Raw genomic sequence first — 22,404 nt, 5'->3', positions numbered from 1 at the left:
ACTGGAATTAATATTTTATGAAAGTTTTAACATTTTTATCGACCCATCAGTTCAAACCCCAGCTAACTCATCGACAAGCAAACTTCCTGGAAGAGCTTTAACATATTTTCTTTTTTTCCTTCTATTGAGTGAAATCTAATATACGAAAAATGCATTTTCTGTCACTGTTGTTGACAGTCTGTTGACCACTCGTGAATTTGTTTCGTGTGTATGCGAATTAATCTTATTGTGTACTATAGGTTTAAAGATGATTGTGCCACAGTAAGATTGCTAAACAGTTATCTAAGAAAATTAATTCAAACAAGAGAGAGAGAGAGATGGAGGATTTATAATATTTAGAGGGAAAATATCCATCACCTTAATCTAGTACTGCATGGCACAGATAAAGAGGACTAGGTCTACAGAGTTAAACGAAATATTTCGCGAGCCAGAGAGAAAAGTTTTTGTCAGGAAAAGTCATTGCCAAGATTCACAAGAGATATAAAAATGCTCATGGGAACGAATGAATTTGCCAGGAAGAAATCAAGGTGACAAGAGTAAGGTGGAAACCGCTATTTAACAAAGTCCACCTGTCAAATTTGAAGGTTTAAAAGCAGCCAATTCTTCCTGCTGTCTCACAGACAGCCTTTCAGTGAAATATGACAAATTTTCAGTCGACGCCACTTGCTACCGTAAATTTCACCGCTTCGAGATCTGAACGGATTTGACCTTGCAACTCTTTCTTTGACAAGAAACAAATAAGTTCCTGCAACAAAGTTGTTGCAAGCGTCCCTGCGATGCTTCACACTTGGTAGTATGTGTGTGACTCCACCTTAGACAAGAACTGTACGAGAAGACAATCCAATAGTTGGCCACTTTAAAAAAAAACAAAACAATGCATCCTTGCTGAGAATCCAAACCTTTTCATCTTTCCTGCGTGTCTCTGCCTATAACCACCACTCCTTCACCCGTCTCTCATGCACATAGCATCTTTCTAATCCCCTTGACTGAGAGAGCAGAAGACCCAGTGGCTCCAGGGCACAAAACAGGAGGAGAAGTAAATTAGAGAGGAGAGAGGACTAGAGATCACAGAAGGAATGAAAAGGAAGAGTGCCTCTCGAGCTGCAAACACAAGTGAAGGCAGAGAAAGAAATGAGAGCAGCTCAGTGCAGAGACAGTTTGATTAATAAAAAGAAAAGAGAGCAAAGTTTTTAATTAAAAATCTTTTTTTTTTTTATTTAGACAAAATAATTAGGTATTACAAGGAAAAAGAAGTTTGAGACAGAGAACTGAACAAGCCACTTTGGCCAAGCAGCAAAGGAGATGTTAAGCTGGACACTTGCACTTGAATTAATGAGAATCTTAAAAAGGATGCCAACACTGATGTCTGTTTTATGTCCTCAGCCTGTGCTTCTTCTACAAACACGAATAAAACCAAAACTCATTTATCAAGACAAAGAAATTTATAATGTTATCCCTTTTTTAAATAAATCAAATAAAACGAAGAACAAAAATGTTCAGTTTCTTCTTTTTTTCCATGGCTGTAACCTTCCATAACTGACATCTTTCACCTGACTTTGGGTCGTTTTCATAATAGTCTTCCCACTTACACAAATGGTGTATTATCAGTGCTGCTGGCTGTCAGGACAGGGTGGTAACTCATTTCCAGACAGTGCCTGAGGTAGCCGAAGCGAGCAGCAACAAACTGCAGCACAGGAAGTGAGAAATTCAAACAAGTCCTGAGCCAGAGTGTGTGCTTCATTCACAAAGCTCAAGAGACTCAGCAGCACATGGATGATGATGATGATGATGGTGGTGGAGATGATGAAATTGGTTCCTGGCCATGCTGTGGCTAACGACCCTCGAGAGCACAATCTAAAAATAAACCTATACTTAATCCTAACAATAACCTCAAGAAAGAAACACTATGTAGTGGACAGTCTGCAGAGCTTGGCCGAAAGTTGAAAACATTTGCAGAGAAAACTGCTTGAGGTGGAGAAATTATATGTATATCAAATATGAAGTCCAATATAAAGGCATCGATAATAACAAACAGTTGACTTATTGCTCTTTGAAAGTGTAGCTGTTTATCTGAAACGGAAAATGTGTTTATGGCTTTCCCTGCTGCTCCTTCATCAGGATGAGGGGTGTGAGTGCGGCCGCATGCTGCATACAGTGTATAGTTCAGGGGACGACGGTGTAGGGCTGATAGGGCAGCATCTTTTGTCGTGCACTGATTGCATAAATCCATTCCGGTTTGACAAAATTCAGATTGGTGTTCTCCATCAGCGCCTGCGAGGAAGTCAGAGCAAAAGCAAGAAGCACAGTCATGTCATGTACTTGCATTACAAATGGTCAGACAGGCTGAGGTGTAAAGCCTTTAAAACCCTTCAAACTATACCTAAGCTGCAAATTCAAATGCTAAAAAGGCACGCAAATGGCTGGAAACCATAGTAACCTACACTTGAAAGGTACTAGTCCCCACTGAATTTGTCCTGGGAATGCTAAAGTGCTTCCCAGTTTGCTTCAGTGCTTTTATACGATTACACCTTGCAAAATAGTAGGTGTATACTGCGTAAATGAAAAGGCCTCAGAACTCTGGACTGATAACGCTTGGAGTGGAAAATTTAAAGGGTATTTCCTCTCCCTTTTTTTATTTTTAGCTGTGCACACTGTATAATAAAGCAACACTTGACACAAAGTTAAGTGAAGCAATTTCCTTTACAAAATTGTCTTGACTGTGGGAGTAAAAGATAAAAAGCTTACACACACGGGTACACCGAATATTAAATCTTTTTAAGCCCCTGTTAGGCATTTTTATTTGGTTGTGGCTGCTTATTTTCAAAGAAAAAGAGAAAAGAGGGTACGACTCACGTCTTCAAAGGAGTTGTGCCACCCTTCACTGGTCACCACGAACTGCACCTTCTCTGTCATATAGTCCTCGATCACTCTGCAGCAAAGATAGGGACATAAATTACAGTTATAATTGCACAGATTATGCCTTTTTTTGTCCATTGGGAATAACCACTGAAAGTCTTTCTTACCCATTAAAGGCAACAATGTATCGTAACAGCAGTCGTCTGTCGTTATTCGGGAATTTACCGTAGAGGAAAAAGTGCTTTCCGCTTAGGAAATCTAGAAGAGAAGACAAAGTGGGAAGCAAAAGATCAAGAAGAGTGGAACACAGTCTGTAGGAAAATTATAAGAAAAGAGGAGGAAAAATAAAGAAAGCAAAACACAAGCTGCCAGCAGCTGGATGGGAACTAATTGATGCATACCTGGGAGCTCGGGGATGGGATGATCCTCTTCAGCTTCAGCGTCTGTGTTTTCATCCGTCGACCCCCCGTACGGATCCTCGTCCTTCACCACCGTTCCTTCTGTTGCTGCTTTCTTCTGTTTTCTCCCCTCTTCCACCCTTTCACAAGGACAAACCTTTTTATCCTACATGTTAACAAGCCTGCTCTCAAAAGATGTTTTTTTTTCTTGGTATTGTGTGGCCACATTCTAGCAGGGGCCACAGCTCTGCTGTCTTTTTTACACATTTAATGAATCTTTTCATTATTTTCGCTCAGGAAATCCAGGGAATCTCACTAAGGGATCAGCTAAAGACCATGGAGAAATTTTAAAAAGGATATAATGTTGTTTTAACTGTGCATTTAGGACTAAATGTAACAAGTAAGATATACATATTATATATAACATCAGCAATATAGTCATAAAGTCAATATAGATTTAGTCATGACAACACTATAGGCTACTTTAGTACAGCAGTATCTCTTTTAAAGGCTAATGTGCCCAAAAGCTGTTTATTAAAGAGCCGTTCTGGTCAAGAATTTTATGTCTTCTCCCATAAACATCTTGAGGGAGCAGATAGACTCCTATTTTATTCAATAGAGTGTCTTTGCAGAAAGCTAGGAGTTCATTTAATCTGCTGAATGGTGCTGGAAAAGTAGCATAAAGCGGGTTTTTACATTACATCATATGTTTTTACTGCAACGTTTGCAAAAACGATGCTGATTACGGCAGTAATGCTGAAGGAAAATAGTAAAACTGCAGCGCATTGTGACCTAAAACACAATGAAATGCTCTGGAAACAGCAGGAGTCGCTGGGAAAAACTGGCTCGGTGTGAAAGAAAACACGTTATTGTAAAATTATTAATCAGAATAAGACTAGAGCACCCTAACAATCAAATAAGAATTAGTTATCGAAGAATGAGCATTACAAACAGCATAATCAAAATGATTTGTCCTGTTTACCTCTGCAGCTCATCCTCTGTGTCCACTGCAGATTCATCATCATCGCCTCCTGGGAGAATGAGACATTTTTTTTTTTTTAAGTGTGATTAAACTCACCAGGTTTGCCTGAAAATGTTGGTAACGAGTTTTGTATTTAACACAATTTTCCCTTCACTGAGTTCACCGACAACACAAAATACTGTGACCGCTCTATGACCCTAATCTTAAACTAATGAAAAGATTTAAATTCTGGTCACCTGGAGATTGAGATTGTTATGCTGCCATTATGTTTTCTACAATTCTCATCGAGCACAGATGGGAGCGAAAAAACACACCAGGCGAATCTGCTTTTTAATGAGTACCCGAGTTCCAAATTAAAGGTGAAACCAGCCAAGCCATTTCTGCCAAAAACACCTTGACAGCATCAATTTTTCAGTTCTCTTGCACCCCGCTGGAACGATGAAGCACCATTCTTCGAAAAGATATTTTCTCATTTGGTGTTTGGTGATGACTGGGCGGAAAGCCGTCTAACACTCGCAAAAGCCACAGCATGCGATTTTCATCATTTTTAGCCATTTATCGACTCTCTGTGCCGCCGCAGAATAAAGGTTATCTGAGAACAAAGCTGTGAGGTTAAGTGGACCAAGTGACGCCCCCCCCCCCCCGACAGCACAAGCCATCAGATCCCATCAGATCAGGTTTTTCCTTTAATTTGCACATTAGAGTTTGAGTAGATGTAACCTTGCTTGCAACATCTGCCATCACCGTAAAATCCTGTGTTGTTGACGGGAAAAAGAGAAGGTGGTCTAATTAAAAAGCCGTCTGTCATCATGTATGTGTTTGGTGGGTCAGCCCTTGCTGTCTGTCCTCTCTGATGCACCTCAGCACTTTACTTCTGGCTCTCGTATTAACATAGAAATGAGATTCATGCTCAAGTCCCTTTATGGTGATTACATTTTACCCCTGTTCTTTTTTCCCCCCACCTCAAATTGCATCTACAGTAAGTATGTTGTTCCTGTTCTTTTTATTTATTTATTTATTTTTATTTTTTTTTAAATGGCAGTGCTGCCATCTCATCCATTTCCAAGTGCTTTATAAAGGCTGTCCCTTTTGTCTAATCCCTGGGCTCTCAAATTGTCCCCTGGCCTCCTCTCTATCCATTCTGTCCTCTTCAGCTCACGTGCGACCCTCTTCTCCATCTCTAGTTATTTGAGCTAACAGAATTCAGCCATTTACGCTCAGCTCCCGGATCTTTTCAGTGCAGATATACAAATGAAGGTTTACTTGTTTATTCATTAAAATGAATTTAATTAACAAGTATGCTTTAAATTTAGGGTTCCAGACCTTAAGTTAGTAGTTTCCTTCACTGTGATTGATTCTCACAGAGCAGTTTCTTGGCACAAATAAACCTGTCAGAGGGGTCAGTAAGACCTCTGATAAGTTTGTGTAGATCAAAAGGTCATGCAGCAAATAAAATTATGTCGGGGGATCCTGACGTAATATATTCAAAATCTTACCTGCTAAATTTTTAAAGAAAAAATTGTTATTGTGTTTTTTCTGAAATCTTATACAGCGTATCAACAGATGAGGAAACAGGGCTGTAAGTAATATTACCCGATAAGCAGACTCAACGATACACTGACACGGGTCTGTGCATGACGGTCTAATGTTGGAAGAGAATACTTTCTTTTTCCTTTTTGCTTGTTTTTGGTTTTTGTTCCTATTACTGGCACTTGATTCAAACTGTAATTGCCTGTTTAACTTGGCTGTCATTTTTCAATTTCGTCCATTTCACCTGATCATTGAACCGACTGTCAACTTCCCATCCCCTGCCATTTCCTTCAGTCTATTTGTCTTGGACAAACCTTGGTTCTAAGTCAGCTGAATAACATTAAAAAAGGTTTTACATTGCTTTCAATTTTGTAGATGTTTCTGCAATGATGTGCTCGACTTTTATCCCTATAAAAGCCTTAAAGAAAGTTAAGCCGAAATACTGATGCTGGCAGAAATGTCAGGTAAAGTTCAGTCACATTAAAAAGCGCTTGATGCCAACCTGGTTCATCCACATCAGTGGAGCCAGCATACTCATCATCTTCCTCCTTCTTCTCTGGCGTCTTTTTGGCCGTGACTTGTTTCTCCTTCTTCTGCGGCGTCTGCAAAGCAGCAGGGAGCTTTAAACCTGACATTCGATTATATTTATAGGCTCACTTAAAAAACCAAATTTACCTTTGTGTTCATTTCCTCTTCGCTCTCGTCGTCCACTTCCATTTCACTCTCTGAGCTCGATTCGGGTCCATCCATCAGAAACCTGCAGAAAAAACAAAACAAAACAGTGTCAGGATGATTAAAGACCAAAGAGTAAAGTACCTTTGCTCAACATATCTTGTTCCCAATCAGCTCTACTTGTGCAATGACTCAAACTGCAACAATCCCTTGTCAGATGAGTGGGAGAAAAAAAAACAAATTTCAACAAGATGGTAATATTTTTTAGCTGACAGATCAATGACCTAATGTTTAAAACATTACCACAGACTGTGTATTACATACTTTGAAGTTTGCATAGTGGGAGAAATCTAGTTTTCTGCAGGACGAGGGACAGGGGGACAGAAATACAAAAACTTCTGTCCCCAAAAAACAAACAATACATTTTCCTGGGGGGGTGGCTGGTCTTTTTTTTTTTTACCAATTACTCTCAGTCACAAGTGGATGAAGCTCTCAGTGAAAGCAACTTCAGTTTTCTATGTGAATTAAGGCAACCCATCTCACAAAGATAAGAGCTGGCAAAATCATAAATCACAGAAATTACTCAATTGTTCTTTAAAATTCATTCCTGCTTTATTTGTTTTTTGTTTAGTAAAACAATACAATAGTATAGTTTTTAACAATTACAGCTGTTACATTTCTAAACTCTTTTAATCAGTATTAAAAAGTTTTAGTGTAATATGATCTAATTATGCAACAGAAGAGTTGAAACTGGGAAGAAAAGCTCTTTTAGTTTTGTTCTGACCTGCTATATTACTCTACAATATGGACTGTGGAGAAATGTACTATCAAAAAATGCACTAATCATTGTGGAGCAATGAGGGAAAAGGGTTTAAATTAAATAGGGATCAATGGAGCCCTATCCCCAGTGGTCTGATGACTCCAGATTTGTCCTTTTTCAGAGCGATGGGGGGCATCAGGGTGAGGAGAGAGGTGGATGAAGTGCTGCACCCATCATTTCTGATGCCTGCTGCACATGCCTGCAGGAGCAGTGTTATGATCTTTGGATGGTCAGGATCGGTTCAGCAAGATGTGCTAAAAAATGAGTAGCCGACTAACTGACTATACTGAATGATCAGGTTTTTCCATCAATTGATTTTATTTCTCCCCTTGAGGCATGGGTATATTCCAAGATAACAATGCCGGGATTCGATGGGCTTAGACTGTGAAAGAGCGATTCAGGACCCATGAGACGTAATTTTCACGCACTGATTGACCACCACTGCATCCAGAGCTCAACCCCACTGAGACTGTTTGGGATGTGCTAGAAAGAATTTAAGCAGCGGTCCAACTCAGCATCAATACAAGATCTTTTATGAAATATTAATGCAAGTGTGGATGAAAATAAATACTGAGAGCTGATCAAAGTGATGCCACAACATGTGTGCAATTATTTTGACCTTTGCTTTGGCTGGGCAGTGTATGATGATTAGTCTAGATCAGTGTTTCCCAAGCTTTTGGAGCCACAGCATGTATTTCACATTAGAAAAATCACACGGCACACCAACAAACAAAAATATCACAAAAAGCATATGGCATATTCTTTTCAAATATTTATCGATTGCTATGCTGAATTGTCTCACTTGCAGCATGATTATGTAATTTCTTCTTCGTCTTCTTCTGTTTTACTGGCAGTTGGCAACCCATTTAATCGGAGCAAGAAGTTGCACTGTCCTCTGGTGGAAGAGAATGTAATTGTTCTGCCCGTTACTCAAGCAGGTCGCTTAAAGTGCTAATCAGGTGGAACCAGATAATCTTTCACGGCACACCAACAGTGTCGGGAAACACTGGTCTAGAAGTAAGCATATGTTGTTGCAGCGCAATAAAAAGAAATCTACATAAACATCAGCTGTGCAAGCAATAGTTTGCTCTAAAAATTAAAGAACCACGGGAACGGATCAGTGATGAAGTCCACCTTTTTTAAACTTACATGTAATTAAATATGTGATTTTCTGTACTTTTCATACCTACAAAGAGCAAACAGATTCAGTAAGAAAACAAAGGAAATTACAAAGGATTACAGGAGTCGCACCACTCTCTGCTCTTCCATCTGTGCCACATCTACTGTAGCACCAGGCGGACGACACTGCAAACTACAAGGTGAATAAGTCTTCTCACTGAAACTCCAACCTTTCAACTCTGTGGTCAACCGGACCAAACACAAAGATGCAATCATGATTTTCTCCATCTTGTTGTGAATGTTATTGTGATGCGAAATGTCATTTCTATTGGCAGGGCAAAAGCTACCAAGAAAAATCCCCTCTTGGGCAGATACCAAGCACTGCCATAGCTATAATACTGCTAAAATTACTCCCAGACAGACTCTTAAGAACAGTTGGATTAGTCTGTTTAACAGACTGGTAAAACGAACATCTCGGGACATTTCCAAAAATTACTTCTTGTTAAAATGTTTTCTGAAAACTTTAAGAGATTGTACAGAGAATAAATAAGCTAAATGGTCCAATAAACTCCACCAAGAACACCTAACTGTGTGTAGTGATAATGATACTGAATGCGACATGTAGAAAAACAAGCAAGTAATGAGTAGAAAACCAGTCTTGCAGCTCTTGCACACACAACCACACACACACACACACACACACAAGCAGAGGTATAAATAGGAAGTGTCCAGTGATAACGTTTTATTTCTGCCCACCTTTTCTACATTTTCCCTCAAGCCATATAAATTCAGATGGACTTCATTAGCTTGGAAATGTGAAGTGCAGAGAGTTGAAATGCCAGTTATGGTGTAATCGTTTCCACACATACCACAGGGAGTTTTACTGACCTATGCTTACTTGTGTTATAAAACTCAGTGTCCAGAAAATTGGATAAAGAAAAAGGACAACGTGGGCATCGTGTTAACAAAAACCTTTAAAGTCACGAAGAATGAGACAGAAATGCTGTTGATTTTTTATTTTTTTATCTTAAAGCTTCTCATCTGTGAGTCCTTAAATTTCTACATTTTTTCTTTTAATTTTGTAAATATTTTATTTTTGTTTGTTAATGGAGAAAAGGATTTTTGATATGAAGAATATTTTTGTTAAACTAATTTTTAATAAATAAATGACCTCACTTGATGCACTTTAACGCTTTTTGCAAAACACCACGGTGCAGTGAAGTGTTTGAAAGAGCTTTGTGTTTTAAATTAATTAAAATGCAATTCCGTTGCTGTGCTGGCAGCAATATAGCAGTATTCTCCAGGTCCTCCTTCAGACGTTGCTAAAAAGCACTGATTAATTGAGAAATATATTTACTCACTGAGTTCTTTTTTGATTGGATGCTATGGATTTAAATATGCACCTTCTCCTCTCCTCCTCTGCCTGGATTCTCACTGATTGGGTAATGAATGTGCAGAAAGCATTTCTTGGGTGCTTAGCTGATGTCACAGGCTCATTAACAAATACACGACATGATCCGCATGCATGTCAGGAAACGGTGAAGGTGAGCATTCGCCTTCAGACGCTCGGTGTTTGCGTGCACGTTGGGAGCAACAGTTTGAGTGCGAGTGTGCGTATTTGTTTGGGTACTTGTCATCATCAAAGTAAGTGGTCCCTTTAATTACCCATAGCAGATGCAGCTTTTAAATAAAAGATACATCAAAGCCGCACACTCCACAGGCTGCACAATAGCGGAGCTGGGCAGGGGAATGGATTATTCTGACAACGGGAGAGGGGGAAGCAGACTGGGGGCGAGAGATCTTCTCTACTATCACAAATTGATACAGAAAGGGGAGCGTTAGGGCGAATGACGACACAGGCTGCAGTCAACCTTTCATTTGAATTTACTTTTTGAGAATCGTAAAATAAAGATCAGATTTTTCCACGTTGTGCCCTTCAGCAGTATTTTATTTTAAAAAGCTTTCCTCAATCTCTCACATTCTTCGCGTGCCTCATATGCAGACTGTAGCTGTCTAGAGAAATCTCATCACACTGCAACTCTGGCCACTTTCATTTACAGCTTTGAAGTTCGACATGAAAAATATCAGATTTCAGCGCACCTGTTTTATCTACGAGGTATGCCCTGCCGCATCGCCGCAACGATCTCTGAGAACTGACAGTCACACCTACCGATAGTCACACCTAATTATAAGCAAAGGAAGGTTCATTAATTACATCTGAGAGATTCCCGAGTGCATTCCTGGGATGCAGACAGAGCCGAAATCTGACGCTTCTTTTCCATTATGGAGTCATTTCATTACATCGTTGCTTATATATTGTTATAACATAAATGTAATTATGAAAACTCTCATGGTGTTACAAACGAGGTTTGATGCAAACATAACAAGGTCATTAGTGAGCTGACATTTTCAGTTTTAATGATGAAAATGTTAAACTAGGAGCTCACTGTGTAAATGTGCACTGGCATTCGTGCACAGTGTAAAAACAGGCAATGAATGTGAATCTTTGATTTAGAGTATCTGCAGGGTTTGAATGATTAGGAGGTGCTGATGACTATCATCAATCACCATGCAGATCCACAATTATTCAAGTACAAGATACGTTTTTAAATCATTGATTGATGCTGCCTGTGACAGAACCCTGAACACCCTTCCCTTGATGTCATTACTTTCCAAAGTAATGACATCAAGGAAGTTGCAGCAGTAGTCATCTAGTCCTGATTTTGTGGCACAAAGCATCAGCCAAAGAAAAGGTACTATCAAATCAAAATCCTCCTGTCAACTAAACATGAAATTTAACTTTGACTACATCGAACAGTAGCGAACCACAGCACATCTTATTTTATCTTCAGCCATGCAATCCTTCCTGTTTGTGATGTTATTTCCTGAAAAAGTCTGGACAGCTCAGAGAAAATTATTTCGAATACGACATGCTTTACAATTATTGGATTTTCTTAGTTTTTATTATCATGTAAGTAGTTAGCTGAAAACGCGGGTAACCAAGCAGGCTGCTTAAAGCACATTGGTGAATGTTAACACAGCAGGCAGTGTTAGGTGAAACCCTCAAAGCCTGATGCAGAAGCAGACAGCATATGAGGAAATAATCTGAGAAGTCTTCAATAGTTTGTTTCGTCCCCACTGCTTGTTATTTGGTGCTGAGTCTCATATTGTGTATGAGGAGTTAGACACAGATAAATGTAGGCCATTACGAGTAGTCATCCGTCTTTGTCAACCATAAAGTGTATAGATAAACTCAGGCTGCAGTAAAGCGGCTACAGAAAGGGAAGGGGGTCGGAAGTGTCTCTCTTGCTATAACTGTACTGCCACTGGGTTGTTTAGGATATTATCACATGTCTGATATTGATGCAATATCAGGCACTGTGCACCCTAGACAGGTCCCAAGTCTGCTGCAGAGCAAACACACAGAAAACTTCACTCTCACATTCACACATCTGGCCAGTTTGGAACTGCCATTAAACCTGACATGCATGTCTTTGGACTGAGAAAGGAAGCCAGAGCACCCGAACAGAACATGCAAACGCTGCACACCAAACCCCAAATCCTAATCCTTAGACAGCCGGTGGATTCAAACCCAGTACCTTCTTTTTACAATATCAGTTCTGCATTAAATATCATGGTTATCATCAGTACTGCTTTACTGCAACATACCTCTATTAGACATACACTAAAGGGCAGCGGCCCCCAAGTTTGTTTGCGCCACGGACCGGTTTATGTCCGACAATATTTTCACGGACCTGCGTTTAAGGTGTCGTGGATAAATACAACATAATAAAACCAGTACAGGTACCAAAAAAAGTTAGATTTATTCAGAACACACGCAAAAACACCCAGAGAAACAGAGTTAACGATAAAAACGATTTTAAAAAAAACCTGCTAAAAACTGATAAAAACCCTGAAAACCATAAATTTCACACCCGAGCCTCAACTCTCGCGGCCCGGTACCGGTCCTTGGCCCCGGGGTTGGGGACCATTGCTATAGGGTATGAGTAATAGGTGTTTTTACATATATTCTGTCTTCTTGACTACATTCAAGATAAGACCCTTTAAAAAGGCAGAACGGTTCAGTAAATTCACACAAAAAAGCAGCAATGGAGTACAATATTTAATATTGGGCTCTCAGAAACCACTAGCCCCACCTGCCCATTGTTTTTAGTATAGTAACATTATTACTATACAACACAGGGATGAAGCTGATTCATTAGCAAGATGTACACAAAACTACTTACAAATAACAGTAATTAAAATTAGTACAGCTTATAGAATACCAGATTTCATATACTCACATATGCCTGAGCTTAATGAACCTTGCATGGCTCGACTTCGAACCAGAGGCAATCACTGCCAACAAAACAAGTATAAAAGGACTCCTTATATTATAAGGCCCAGCTACATAAAGTAAATTGCAGTCCTATCCCAATTAATTTGGGCCATCCACTGCCTGAGATGAGCATTCAGCTCTACATTATTCAGCACACACAGATTTGTGTGGAGCGATGACAGAAGGACCTTGATGCTGCTAAAGTTCCCCCTATAATGAGCCCTATAATTAGATAGCTGCTGGAGTTGGGTGGGTTGAATTTGTGATCACAGCAGGGATCATCTGCTCAAGGTTATAATGTTCTCTGCAGCAAGCGGCCAACACTGCTGTGAGGGGTGTATTTTGGGATGATTTAATCAATGAGAGTGTTTTGCATAGACCGTGTGATGTAGAGATGCAGATGTGGCCTTAATCAGATGCGGATTTAAATGTTGGACACATGTTCCAGGTTATAACCCGGCTGTCACTGAGTGGAAGTGTCCTTTTAAAGTTCCTGTAGTCAAGCTTGAGCCACTGTCTGTTATTAAAGTAAAATAATTTCTTTATATAATCCTCTGCATTTCCCACTCACCTTTTGTAGGAGATTTTCTGCTTCCTCTTGTGGCAATCCAGCACCCAATCCTTGCGTACGATGATTCCACCCGCTGATTTCACCTGGCTGTACTTGGGGGTGTTAGCGAAGGCACAGCTGCAGATTAATGGGCCGAAAGAGATGCACGGACACACAGAGACACGTATGGTTACATCAGTAAAGAGACGCTAACAAGGGCAGGCTGTTCTGACAGCAGAGATCAAGATGCAATCAAACTGAATTACTGCGAGTGCTGACAGGACTTTTACACAAAACTCTGATCTTTTTCAAAGATGATAATTGAAATCACACACACACACACACACACACACACCCATCTGAAACAATTACAACACAGATCTCTTGCAAGGCACATTTGAAATTTTGTTGAAAGATAACGTGATCTCGTTATTTACCGTGATTATTTTCAGAGATCATTATGATATTGCAGCTTGAATGTCTCACTCAACATAGCTTGAAAATGTTTTCCTTCTGCTTATCTCCCTTCATTTTTATCATGTGCCAACTTTCTGCAGTTTCACCACATATTGATCTTTTGCCTTATCTGCAGCTCTTTTGCATTTGCTCATTTATCTCCGCGCATTCTCTTGGTGAATCTTATATTTGTGAGCTGTCCTTGACACCAAAGGACAGCAGTAAACAATGTCCTTAACAGCTTGAGCTGATGTGGTAAAATAAAAGCCATATTTTAGTAGAACTGATGTTGTGTTGGTGGTGTCAACTAAACCCAACAACACTGTAAATAAAGTGACATTATATTTTTGCACGAGGTTATGAAAAAACACCCCAAATGTCCTTCGGAACAGTAGGTACTATAAATTTTTACTGTTCTAAAATCATAAAAAATAGCAGAGAAAACTGATATAACTTTAATGTCTGTCCATAAAGCATAAGACTAGAGGATAGAGCCTGCAGCTGTTAGCCCACCACAAAGACAGAAATGCCAATAAGTAATTCAGAAGTTTGGATAAGAAGGTTTTGTTAACCTTGAACAGTACCAGACTCCCCGTTTCCCACTTTTTGCTAATACACTAACCACCCGCAGGCTTTAGCTCCCCATTCACTGAGCAGACACGGACAATGGAATAAATCTTTTCATCTAAAGTCAGTAGTATTAAATTCAAGTATTAAATTCAGGGGTGAATTAAAGTTATGAATGCTAGATTATGCCAATCCATTCCTTTCAGCAACTTACATAAGATGTGTGGCGTCAGGCGTCCAATCGGGTCGATACTTGGCTCCCATTTCCAGCGCTTTTTCCCTCAGCTCCCCTCGGAAGGGGTTCTGAAATCCACTGAGGACAAACACCACCCCCTCCATGAGCCGGGTGAATGGGACCTGCTGCTCTTTCTGGGATTTTGCCTTCTGTTTAGTTTTAGGCTCAGGTTTAGACTCACTCTCCCTCTTCCTGTCAGCAGCCTTCTGAACTGGTGATGCTGTAGAGATTATTAGAAAACTCAAGGAAAGTTCTCCACATGAATAAATAATGCAAAGATTCCGAGACTGTGTTACCTTTGGCCGTGCTTGGGCTGGGTGTTCTGACTGAACTCGGCTTGTGTTTGGGGGTTGCGGCTTTACCCTCAGGTGAACCAGATGGACTTTTTTTCTTCGAGGGAGGAGGGCCGGGGGCAGATTGTCGCTCTTTGCTGAATTCAAATTTCCTTTTTGCTGGTGGCTAGAGGTGAAAATTCAGAGTTGAAATTGCTATTTCGTGCCTGAAGTCCACTAACACCTTGCAGCAGTTTATATTATTACTATAGTCTATAGATAAAATCAATGAAGTCATGGGGAAAGCTAAAGAATTATCAAAGGATCTGTGGGAGAACATAGTGGAACTTTATATATAAAGGAATAGAGAATCAGCACTGTTCAAATTCTATTTAAGAAGTGGAAAATGAGGGATTATGTTGAAACCAAGCCACGTTTAGGAAGACCATCAAAATCAGCCACAACTGCACAGAATTTTTTTTGGGATACAAAAAAATAGGTAAAAAATGGGCAACATGGTCAAATCACCAGAAGAACAACATTGCTGTACCCATGTCACAAAGCAGATGCTTACATTGTGCCTAACAGTAAAGACAAAAACTTTGGTTTCTGAACTGAAGGAAGGGTTGTAGACATCAGCCCAGAAGCTGTGCATAGGAGGCACTTGGACATTCCAGCTTGACAATGAAATCAAAACAAAACAGAAAAATGATCCAAAGCCAGAAACAATCGTAAATTTTGCCAGAATTTGTAAACTTACGTGCACAACTGTATCTAACAGCGGTAGCTTTCAGCTGGCTATGCACAGGCATGTATTTGTGCAGCTCATCGCAGCAGGTGGCTTTTATTCAATTTTCCTTTCAAAAGCCAAACTGACATGCGGCTGTTACTTCCACGTATCTGAGCCCCTCCTACTTTCCTTCTCAAGGTGTCCTCAGGCAAAATAACAATGGTGCATTTTCATGTGTGTCATGTACACATGAAAAAAAAAATACACAATGTATTTTAGGCTTTCTTGAAGGTGAAGGTAAAAAGTATAAAAAAATTACAAGTATCAAATTTATTTCACAACAGTTCCTATTTTTCAACCATATAGTTTTGTCATGATAATAAACCAGGGAGCACACGTGTATTTCTCTTTCAGTCAAGCTACCTTAGCCTAATGTTACTCCAGTTTAAATACGTGCATTTACAAAAAAGTTCATATCAATGCCCACTATGAGGTAAAGTCGGTTTCAAGTATTCTGCCATTGTTGCTATTGACACCCCAGAGGCTGTTCAGAGTTTGAAATTGAAGTTTTTTAAGGCTCCCTGAAAGTTTAAAATACTGATGTGCTGGTACTGGCTCATTACTTTCTAATATTTACTGTTAAGGGGAAAGAAAGAAGAAAGTCTTTGTTTTGGGGTCTCGGCCTTACACTGAAACATGTGCATATTCAGACCCTTTAATTGTGATCCTGGGAACTTAATCACTTCTGTCACCAGCTGCTTCTCGCACACTAAACAACAAGGGAATTACATCACACACAGGTTCTTAAAGGGGAATGGCTGAGCCGGTAACAAGAGGTACCCTCCAACTCAGATTTAAATTTCCTTATCAATGAACCATGAGGACTGTGCATGTCGTCATGTGGGAAAATAACTCAATGAAACCAGGATCTTGAACCGATGCAGTTCTGTGAAAAGAGGTGCTCAGTAACAATGGTTCCAACCTTGACCTATTTTCACTTCAGTTATTAGATCAAAAGCTTTGATGGAAGTGAAACTCTTAAGATTAAGAAGCTGCCACAGGCAGCATTAACCTGGTATGTTTTTCATTCTCATCGCAGCTCTCAAAGAAAAACTGTGTGAGCATGGGGACAACATGTAAACCCCATGCAGAAGTAGGGATGGGTACCGGTATCGTTCTGACATAAACGGTAGTAACCAGACTGAAAAGCAGCGCAGATTTTGGTGCTTTATTTCGGTGCTTTTTTTTCCTGAGATGTCATACACTTTGGATTCTAGCCAATCATTTTACCTTTGCAAGCGTAGTAGGCGGGCCCAGGTACATACGTTCTTTTAGAGCAGAGCTACAGATTAAAAATGCCCAAGGCGAAGCAGTCAAAGTCTGGCTGTACTTCACAGCAAAAGATGCAAACTCAGCAGCCTGCAACAAGTGCTTTAAGGTGATACTGTGCAAAGGAGGTAACTCCTCGAATCTGATGAAACGCCTGGCGACGTATAGCATTTTGGTAAAACATCTACTGTGGGTGGGGTGCCTGTTATCGGACCCGGAGTTAGCAACATCCCCGAAGAACCCGAAGAGGAGAGTCCTGGCCCCTAGCCCTGCCAGTGTAGCAGAAATGATGACGGATGATGATGGCAGCAGCAGCCGTTCTTCTCTGCGTGAGTAGCTTAATGTTGTTCATGTGTAATTTACTTACACTAACCACGTTATTAAATTAATGCATGTAAGGTGAACTAGCAAACACCGTCGTAGTTACATGCGGCTGTCTTCTTGTTTGATGACAGATACTCCCTTCACCCTGGCCAAAAAGGCTAAAATGACCAAAGAAAAAGTGCAAAACAGTTAAACATGAGAGGTTTTTGGACAAAATTTGTGTTTTTTCCATTGTTTAAGCACTGCTTCCAACCAAGAGTGATACCATATATGCCCCATAGCTGCAGAAAAGGCTAACATTGTTATCTTTTTACAAAAAAACAGCTAAACGTGAGAGGTTTTTGGACCAATTTTGTGTTCTCCATTCTTTAAGCACCGGTTTGAGCACCGTTGAAGCACCAACACCGTTTCAAAAGTACCGGTTTGGTACATGTCGGATAAAACCAAAACGATACCCATCCTTATGCAGAAGTGACCTTTCTGGGTTTGAAGCCAGAACCCTCTTACTGTAAGGCAACAGTGCTAACCACTGAGCCACCATGCTACAGTATCACATGATACCACAGATCCCAAACTAAAACAAACTATCCTGCCTCCACTTTCATGTGGTCTAAATATAGAGAAAATCCTCCTGCCCATTAAGTGGAGGACGGGGGTGTTTACTACCTGTGGTGAGGCAGAGGTGGAAGACGAGGCCTGGCCTGATGAGTGGGAGCTGCCGCTTGCTTGCAGAGCAGCAGCAGCATAGCTTATCTTCTCACTCTGAGGAGACGCTACAGAGAGAGAGGTGCAGAGAGCAGGTTAAGAAAGAAAGCAGCCTGATCATAAAGAATGTATTTGAAATCACTTCTTTTAAAACTAATTAGTGCTCTGTTGAGTTTTTATTATTTAACAAAATTACAGTTTTATTATTACAGTGAACATAAAGAATTTAACTGGCCTCCAGCAGCTGGTAAACTCAAATAATTGGATTTACCTTTGAGTGAAGTGCTGGACTTTGTTGCGTTCTCCCGACTGAAGAAGAGACTGCCAGGTTGAAGGCTGGGCCCGGATGCAGGAGACTCATCCTTCACCCTGAACTGTCCCAGCTTTGTCAGTTTCTGACAGGACAGAAGAAGGAAGACTTCAGAGGCAATAAGGAAGATAGAGAGATGGAAGTGCATTTCCCCTAATACAGCAAAAAGGCTGTAACATGACAAATGAGTCCATGAGTAAGAAAGTAGATTAATATCCAGGAAGTGCTAAAACAAATGCGTCAGGCGTTTATGCTGAATTCCCACTACAGCATAAACAAAAGTAAAAAAAACATAAATCAAGCAAAAATTCCTGTTCAAGTAAAAGAGTACCTCACCAAGCACATTTTGAATTTTACTATAACAAAGTCGCACAGATTATTAACTTGGGAGTGTGATTTAAAACATTTAAAAGGTGACGGCATTGGAAAGACAGAATTCGTGAATGAACCTCAACACTTCAACAGTTGTCACCATTCGTCATCATCAGTTGCTAAAAGAAAAACTGATGTGATGAGAAGGGCAGCGTGTCACAGTGGAGTTTCATACCACAGCTACATTTTGAAATATAGTATGACCAGACTAACATTTTAGTTAATATGATCCAAAAACGAGTCAGCGAGCCCATACACTTGGAAAGTGTGAGGTTGAGACAGAGAAAGCCGTTATTGTAGCCTTCTGTAGGCCTGGAAAAATTCCATTTCAAGGCACGTCAGAATTTTTTCCAATCCAAAAGCTGCGTTCATATTTTTTACTTTCTATTAGTTAAATGGAATATTATAATAGAATATTAGGCTTTGTAAAGGCTAAAGCACAGTAGCTTGTCTGTGCATTGATGACCCCATCACGTCTTATCCTTCCTTGAACGACTTTTGATAGATACTGACCCCTGCAGAGGGGGAACACCGCAGAGGAGATGCAGGTTTGGAGATGTACCATCACAATCTGGACCATGTCAAACATTTTGCTTGCCCATTTTTCCTCCTTCTAACACATCAACTTTGAGGGTAAAATGTTCACTTGGTCATCCCACCCACTAACAGTTGCCATGATGAAGAGATAATCGGTCTTATTCACGTCACCTATCAGAGGGCATACTGTTTTTCCTGATTGGTGTGCATGGTCTCAGTGGAGTACTTACTGGGGAGGAAGTTGGAGGAGGATCGTTTTTGTCAGGTGGCGAATGAAACTTAACAAAGGCAAGCCCATATGCAATATTCTATAAAGAGCAAAGACAGATTCGCATTATATTTCCATCAAAGAGACACAATTCAAACTCCATTACAACTTCAAACGGTGCCTCAACAACAGGATACCTGAGACAAAGGATCTGGAAAAATGATCTCAGCGCTTATATTTCATTGCATAATAAAAAGTTAGCGTAACTGGAAAACCACGCTGCACTGCTGCTTGTAATTACGTTGCTTTCATTTGACACTATAGAACAGGTCCTGTTGCACTGCTGTATTCAGACATTGTCATCATTCCATAAACGGCTTCAGTCTTAATAATAGATATATTTGCTAATTACAAAGGGCTTGTCACTTTACACATCAAACACTCTTAGACACTTGCCTTGCTGTAAGGCTGGCTACACACAATTTTCACTCTGTCCCACTTCTCCTGAGCTGTGCTCTTTTGCAGCTGGTTGGGCCCAAAGAAACGCACACGGTTCATGTTGGTGCCACTGCGGCTCTCCGTGGGCGACATGAAGGAAGACGTAACCAGGAGAACCTAAAACAGTGAGATTAAAATCAGACTGGATGAAATGAAGTCATTACAGCATTCAGGAAGTGCGATTATTATTTGTCAGAATACCTCATAGTCTTGATCTCTGACAGCTGAAGAATTCCCCACCAACACCTCAATGAAAGCTGAACCTTCATTTCCAATATCAATGCTGTGTACCTGCTCTTCCTTTTCAAACTGAGGGAGAAAAGTAAAAGTTGCATGGTAATACTTCTCAAGGAAGCACAGGACACACTTCCAAAAGAGAAGAATCAACACACTATTAATTAATCGAATTAATCTAAAACCATGTGGTGCTGGCATTCAGACGTCTGATCTCTGCACAATAAAGACAAATTCAGCTTTTTCTAGATAAATGGAAATATCACCAAATTTGTCTGTATGGTAAGAAAGACATGATTAATAACAAATGAAATGTTAAAAGTACCTGGATGTATCAGTATACGATTTTATTTGGTGATGTACCAGATAAACACATTATTTAGAGCAACTCAAAGCATAACTTTAAATATGTTTGATCATCATTATCTAATAACAGTAGCAATAACTTTATTTAATAGCACCTTTCAAAACAAAATTACAAACTGCTTCAATTCAGTTTGATTTATACAGCGCCAAATCACAACAACAGTCACCTCAAGGTGTTTTATATTGTAAGGTAGATCCTTCAATAATACATACAAAGAGAAACCCAACAATCATATGACCCCCTATGAGCAAGCGCTTTAGTGACAGTGGGAAGGAAAACTCCCTTTTAACAGGAAGAAACCTCCAGCAGCCATCTGCCGCCCCTCACAGGGCAAGATTGGAAAAAAGCTAATATAAATGATTACTTGGAGAAAGTGATAAAACAATTATAACTGAAGGTGAGGGTTTAAAAAGTAAAAGCAGAGATTTGAAAGATGATTGCGAGCTTGCCAACTGATCTTTTCAAGGAGACTATTCGTTGAAGAGCGGGCGCACTAGCAGAATAAGCTTGATCACCATTAGTTCTCAGTCGTGATTGTGAGATTGGCAGCAGAGACAGCGGACCTCAGGTTATGACCAGGGACGGTAACACAACGTCTGAAATTCACTTTATAATTATAATTTGCGTGTAAACTTCTTCTAGTGTAAAGAAAGCAAATACAAAAAGTTTGTTTAAATTCAATAGACTGTATGATTCTCCCAAAGTTACATGTGTGTAATTTAGTGTTTATGTAATATATGTAAGTATCTGCCATCTAACTAATCTAATCAACGACACCTCACATTTTATTGAATTGGTTTGGTGTCACTTGAACACACAAAAACAACAACAAAACAAACAAACCTGGAGAATGACTGATATCTGCTTCTCCCCGGGTCTGGCTGCTTTCCACTTTCTGTACGTGTCAGAGCTCAGGAGGTTGTCTGCCTTGTGCGTCTGTTTTTGTAACACAACACATGTGAGTATGGAGCAGCCTCACAGCTCAGCTTTCTTCATACAAATCTCACAAAAGCAATACATCATGTTGAACTTACAGAGTCCTCGGTGCTGCACGACACGACGTGCTTGAGTTTGATTTCTGGCATATCGTTGTTGTTACTGATGATCGTCAGGCTAAAAGCTGATCGATTCACTGATCAGTCACATAAACCAAACGGGCGCGTGCCTCCCCACGAAGCGATCGCAAACGACTAACAAGTCATAAGACACATCCAGTTTCTCTCCACTGGAAGTGATTTAATCCTGAAAGTTTAATTTCTTATTGGTCAGATGAACCGATGACTAACATGTTAGCATGCTAACAAACAATAGGCAACTCTCCCTAATGATTTTGGTGACTTTAGCACACCTAAAGGGCTGTTCCGCGTAAAATGTTCACAGCGTTATAGGCATGGCATATATCCGTTACTCTGCTGTTACAGAAAATTCATACTACAGATTTTGATTATGAGTTAAATGTGCGTGAAGGTGCACACATTTTCCCACCAAAAGCCTGTAAACGCCAGGATATGACGTACCTTCCGACTAACGACTTTTCTACCCAATCAGAGCTTTATTTTCTTCTTCTATGATTGAATTGTTGTGTCACTGAGGTTTATATTGCCACCAGTCGGTCACCATGTGAAGAGGCATTCAAAGAGAGCACTTATTCTTGAAATCTTTTCCAATCCTGCGCAGTTTATCTCTTTTGTGACAAAATATACACTTTTAAACGTCGTGAGCAGACACTTTAAGATCTCAGAGCAGGGAGAATGTACATTAGACTTATGAATTCATAGTCTTTCAGCTGTCAGTGTTCGATAACACCATATCTGCAAAATTATGCATTACACCAGCAACAAAAAGAGCCCAAAAATAGCTTGTGTTTTTAAATTGAGAGTACATCATAAATCAAACTGGAGATCAGCAATATACACATAATTACAGAAGTATAAAATTAGATAAGAAAGCTCTAGAAGATGTAATACAGGAAACATTTGTACAGACCAGTGTAA

General features: G+C 39.9%; 1 protein-coding gene across 1 annotated transcript; it reads right to left on the bottom strand.

Annotated features, from left to right (window-relative positions):
- Positions 1–1,193: 1,193 nt before the first annotated feature.
- xrcc1 (X-ray repair complementing 1) lies at positions 1,194–21,941 on the bottom strand. Its single transcript, XM_084943959.1, has 17 exons — positions 21,445–21,941; positions 21,254–21,346; positions 20,011–20,118; positions 19,768–19,926; positions 19,334–19,411; positions 18,156–18,279; positions 17,846–17,952; positions 14,821–14,983; positions 14,504–14,744; positions 13,288–13,404; positions 6,442–6,523; positions 6,269–6,368; positions 4,237–4,285; positions 3,258–3,394; positions 3,024–3,114; positions 2,854–2,929; positions 1,194–2,271 (listed from the first exon to the last, which is right to left on the bottom strand). The coding sequence occupies exons 1-17, from the start codon at positions 21,493–21,495 to the stop codon at positions 2,164–2,166; spliced, it is 1,884 nt and encodes a 627-aa protein (XP_084800085.1). The 5' UTR covers positions 21,496–21,941; the 3' UTR covers positions 1,194–2,163.
- Between the last annotated feature and the right edge of the window lie 463 nt (positions 21,942–22,404).

Source organism: Perissodus microlepis, chromosome 11 (genome assembly GCF_051167445.1).
Source record: "Perissodus microlepis isolate ML-2025 ecotype Zambia chromosome 11, ASM5116744v1, whole genome shotgun sequence".
In the NCBI taxonomy this organism is placed as follows: domain Eukaryota; kingdom Metazoa; phylum Chordata; class Actinopteri; order Cichliformes; family Cichlidae; genus Perissodus; species Perissodus microlepis.
The sequence above is the reverse complement of the archived record's forward strand: the minus strand, read 5'-3'. Positions and strand labels throughout refer to the sequence as shown.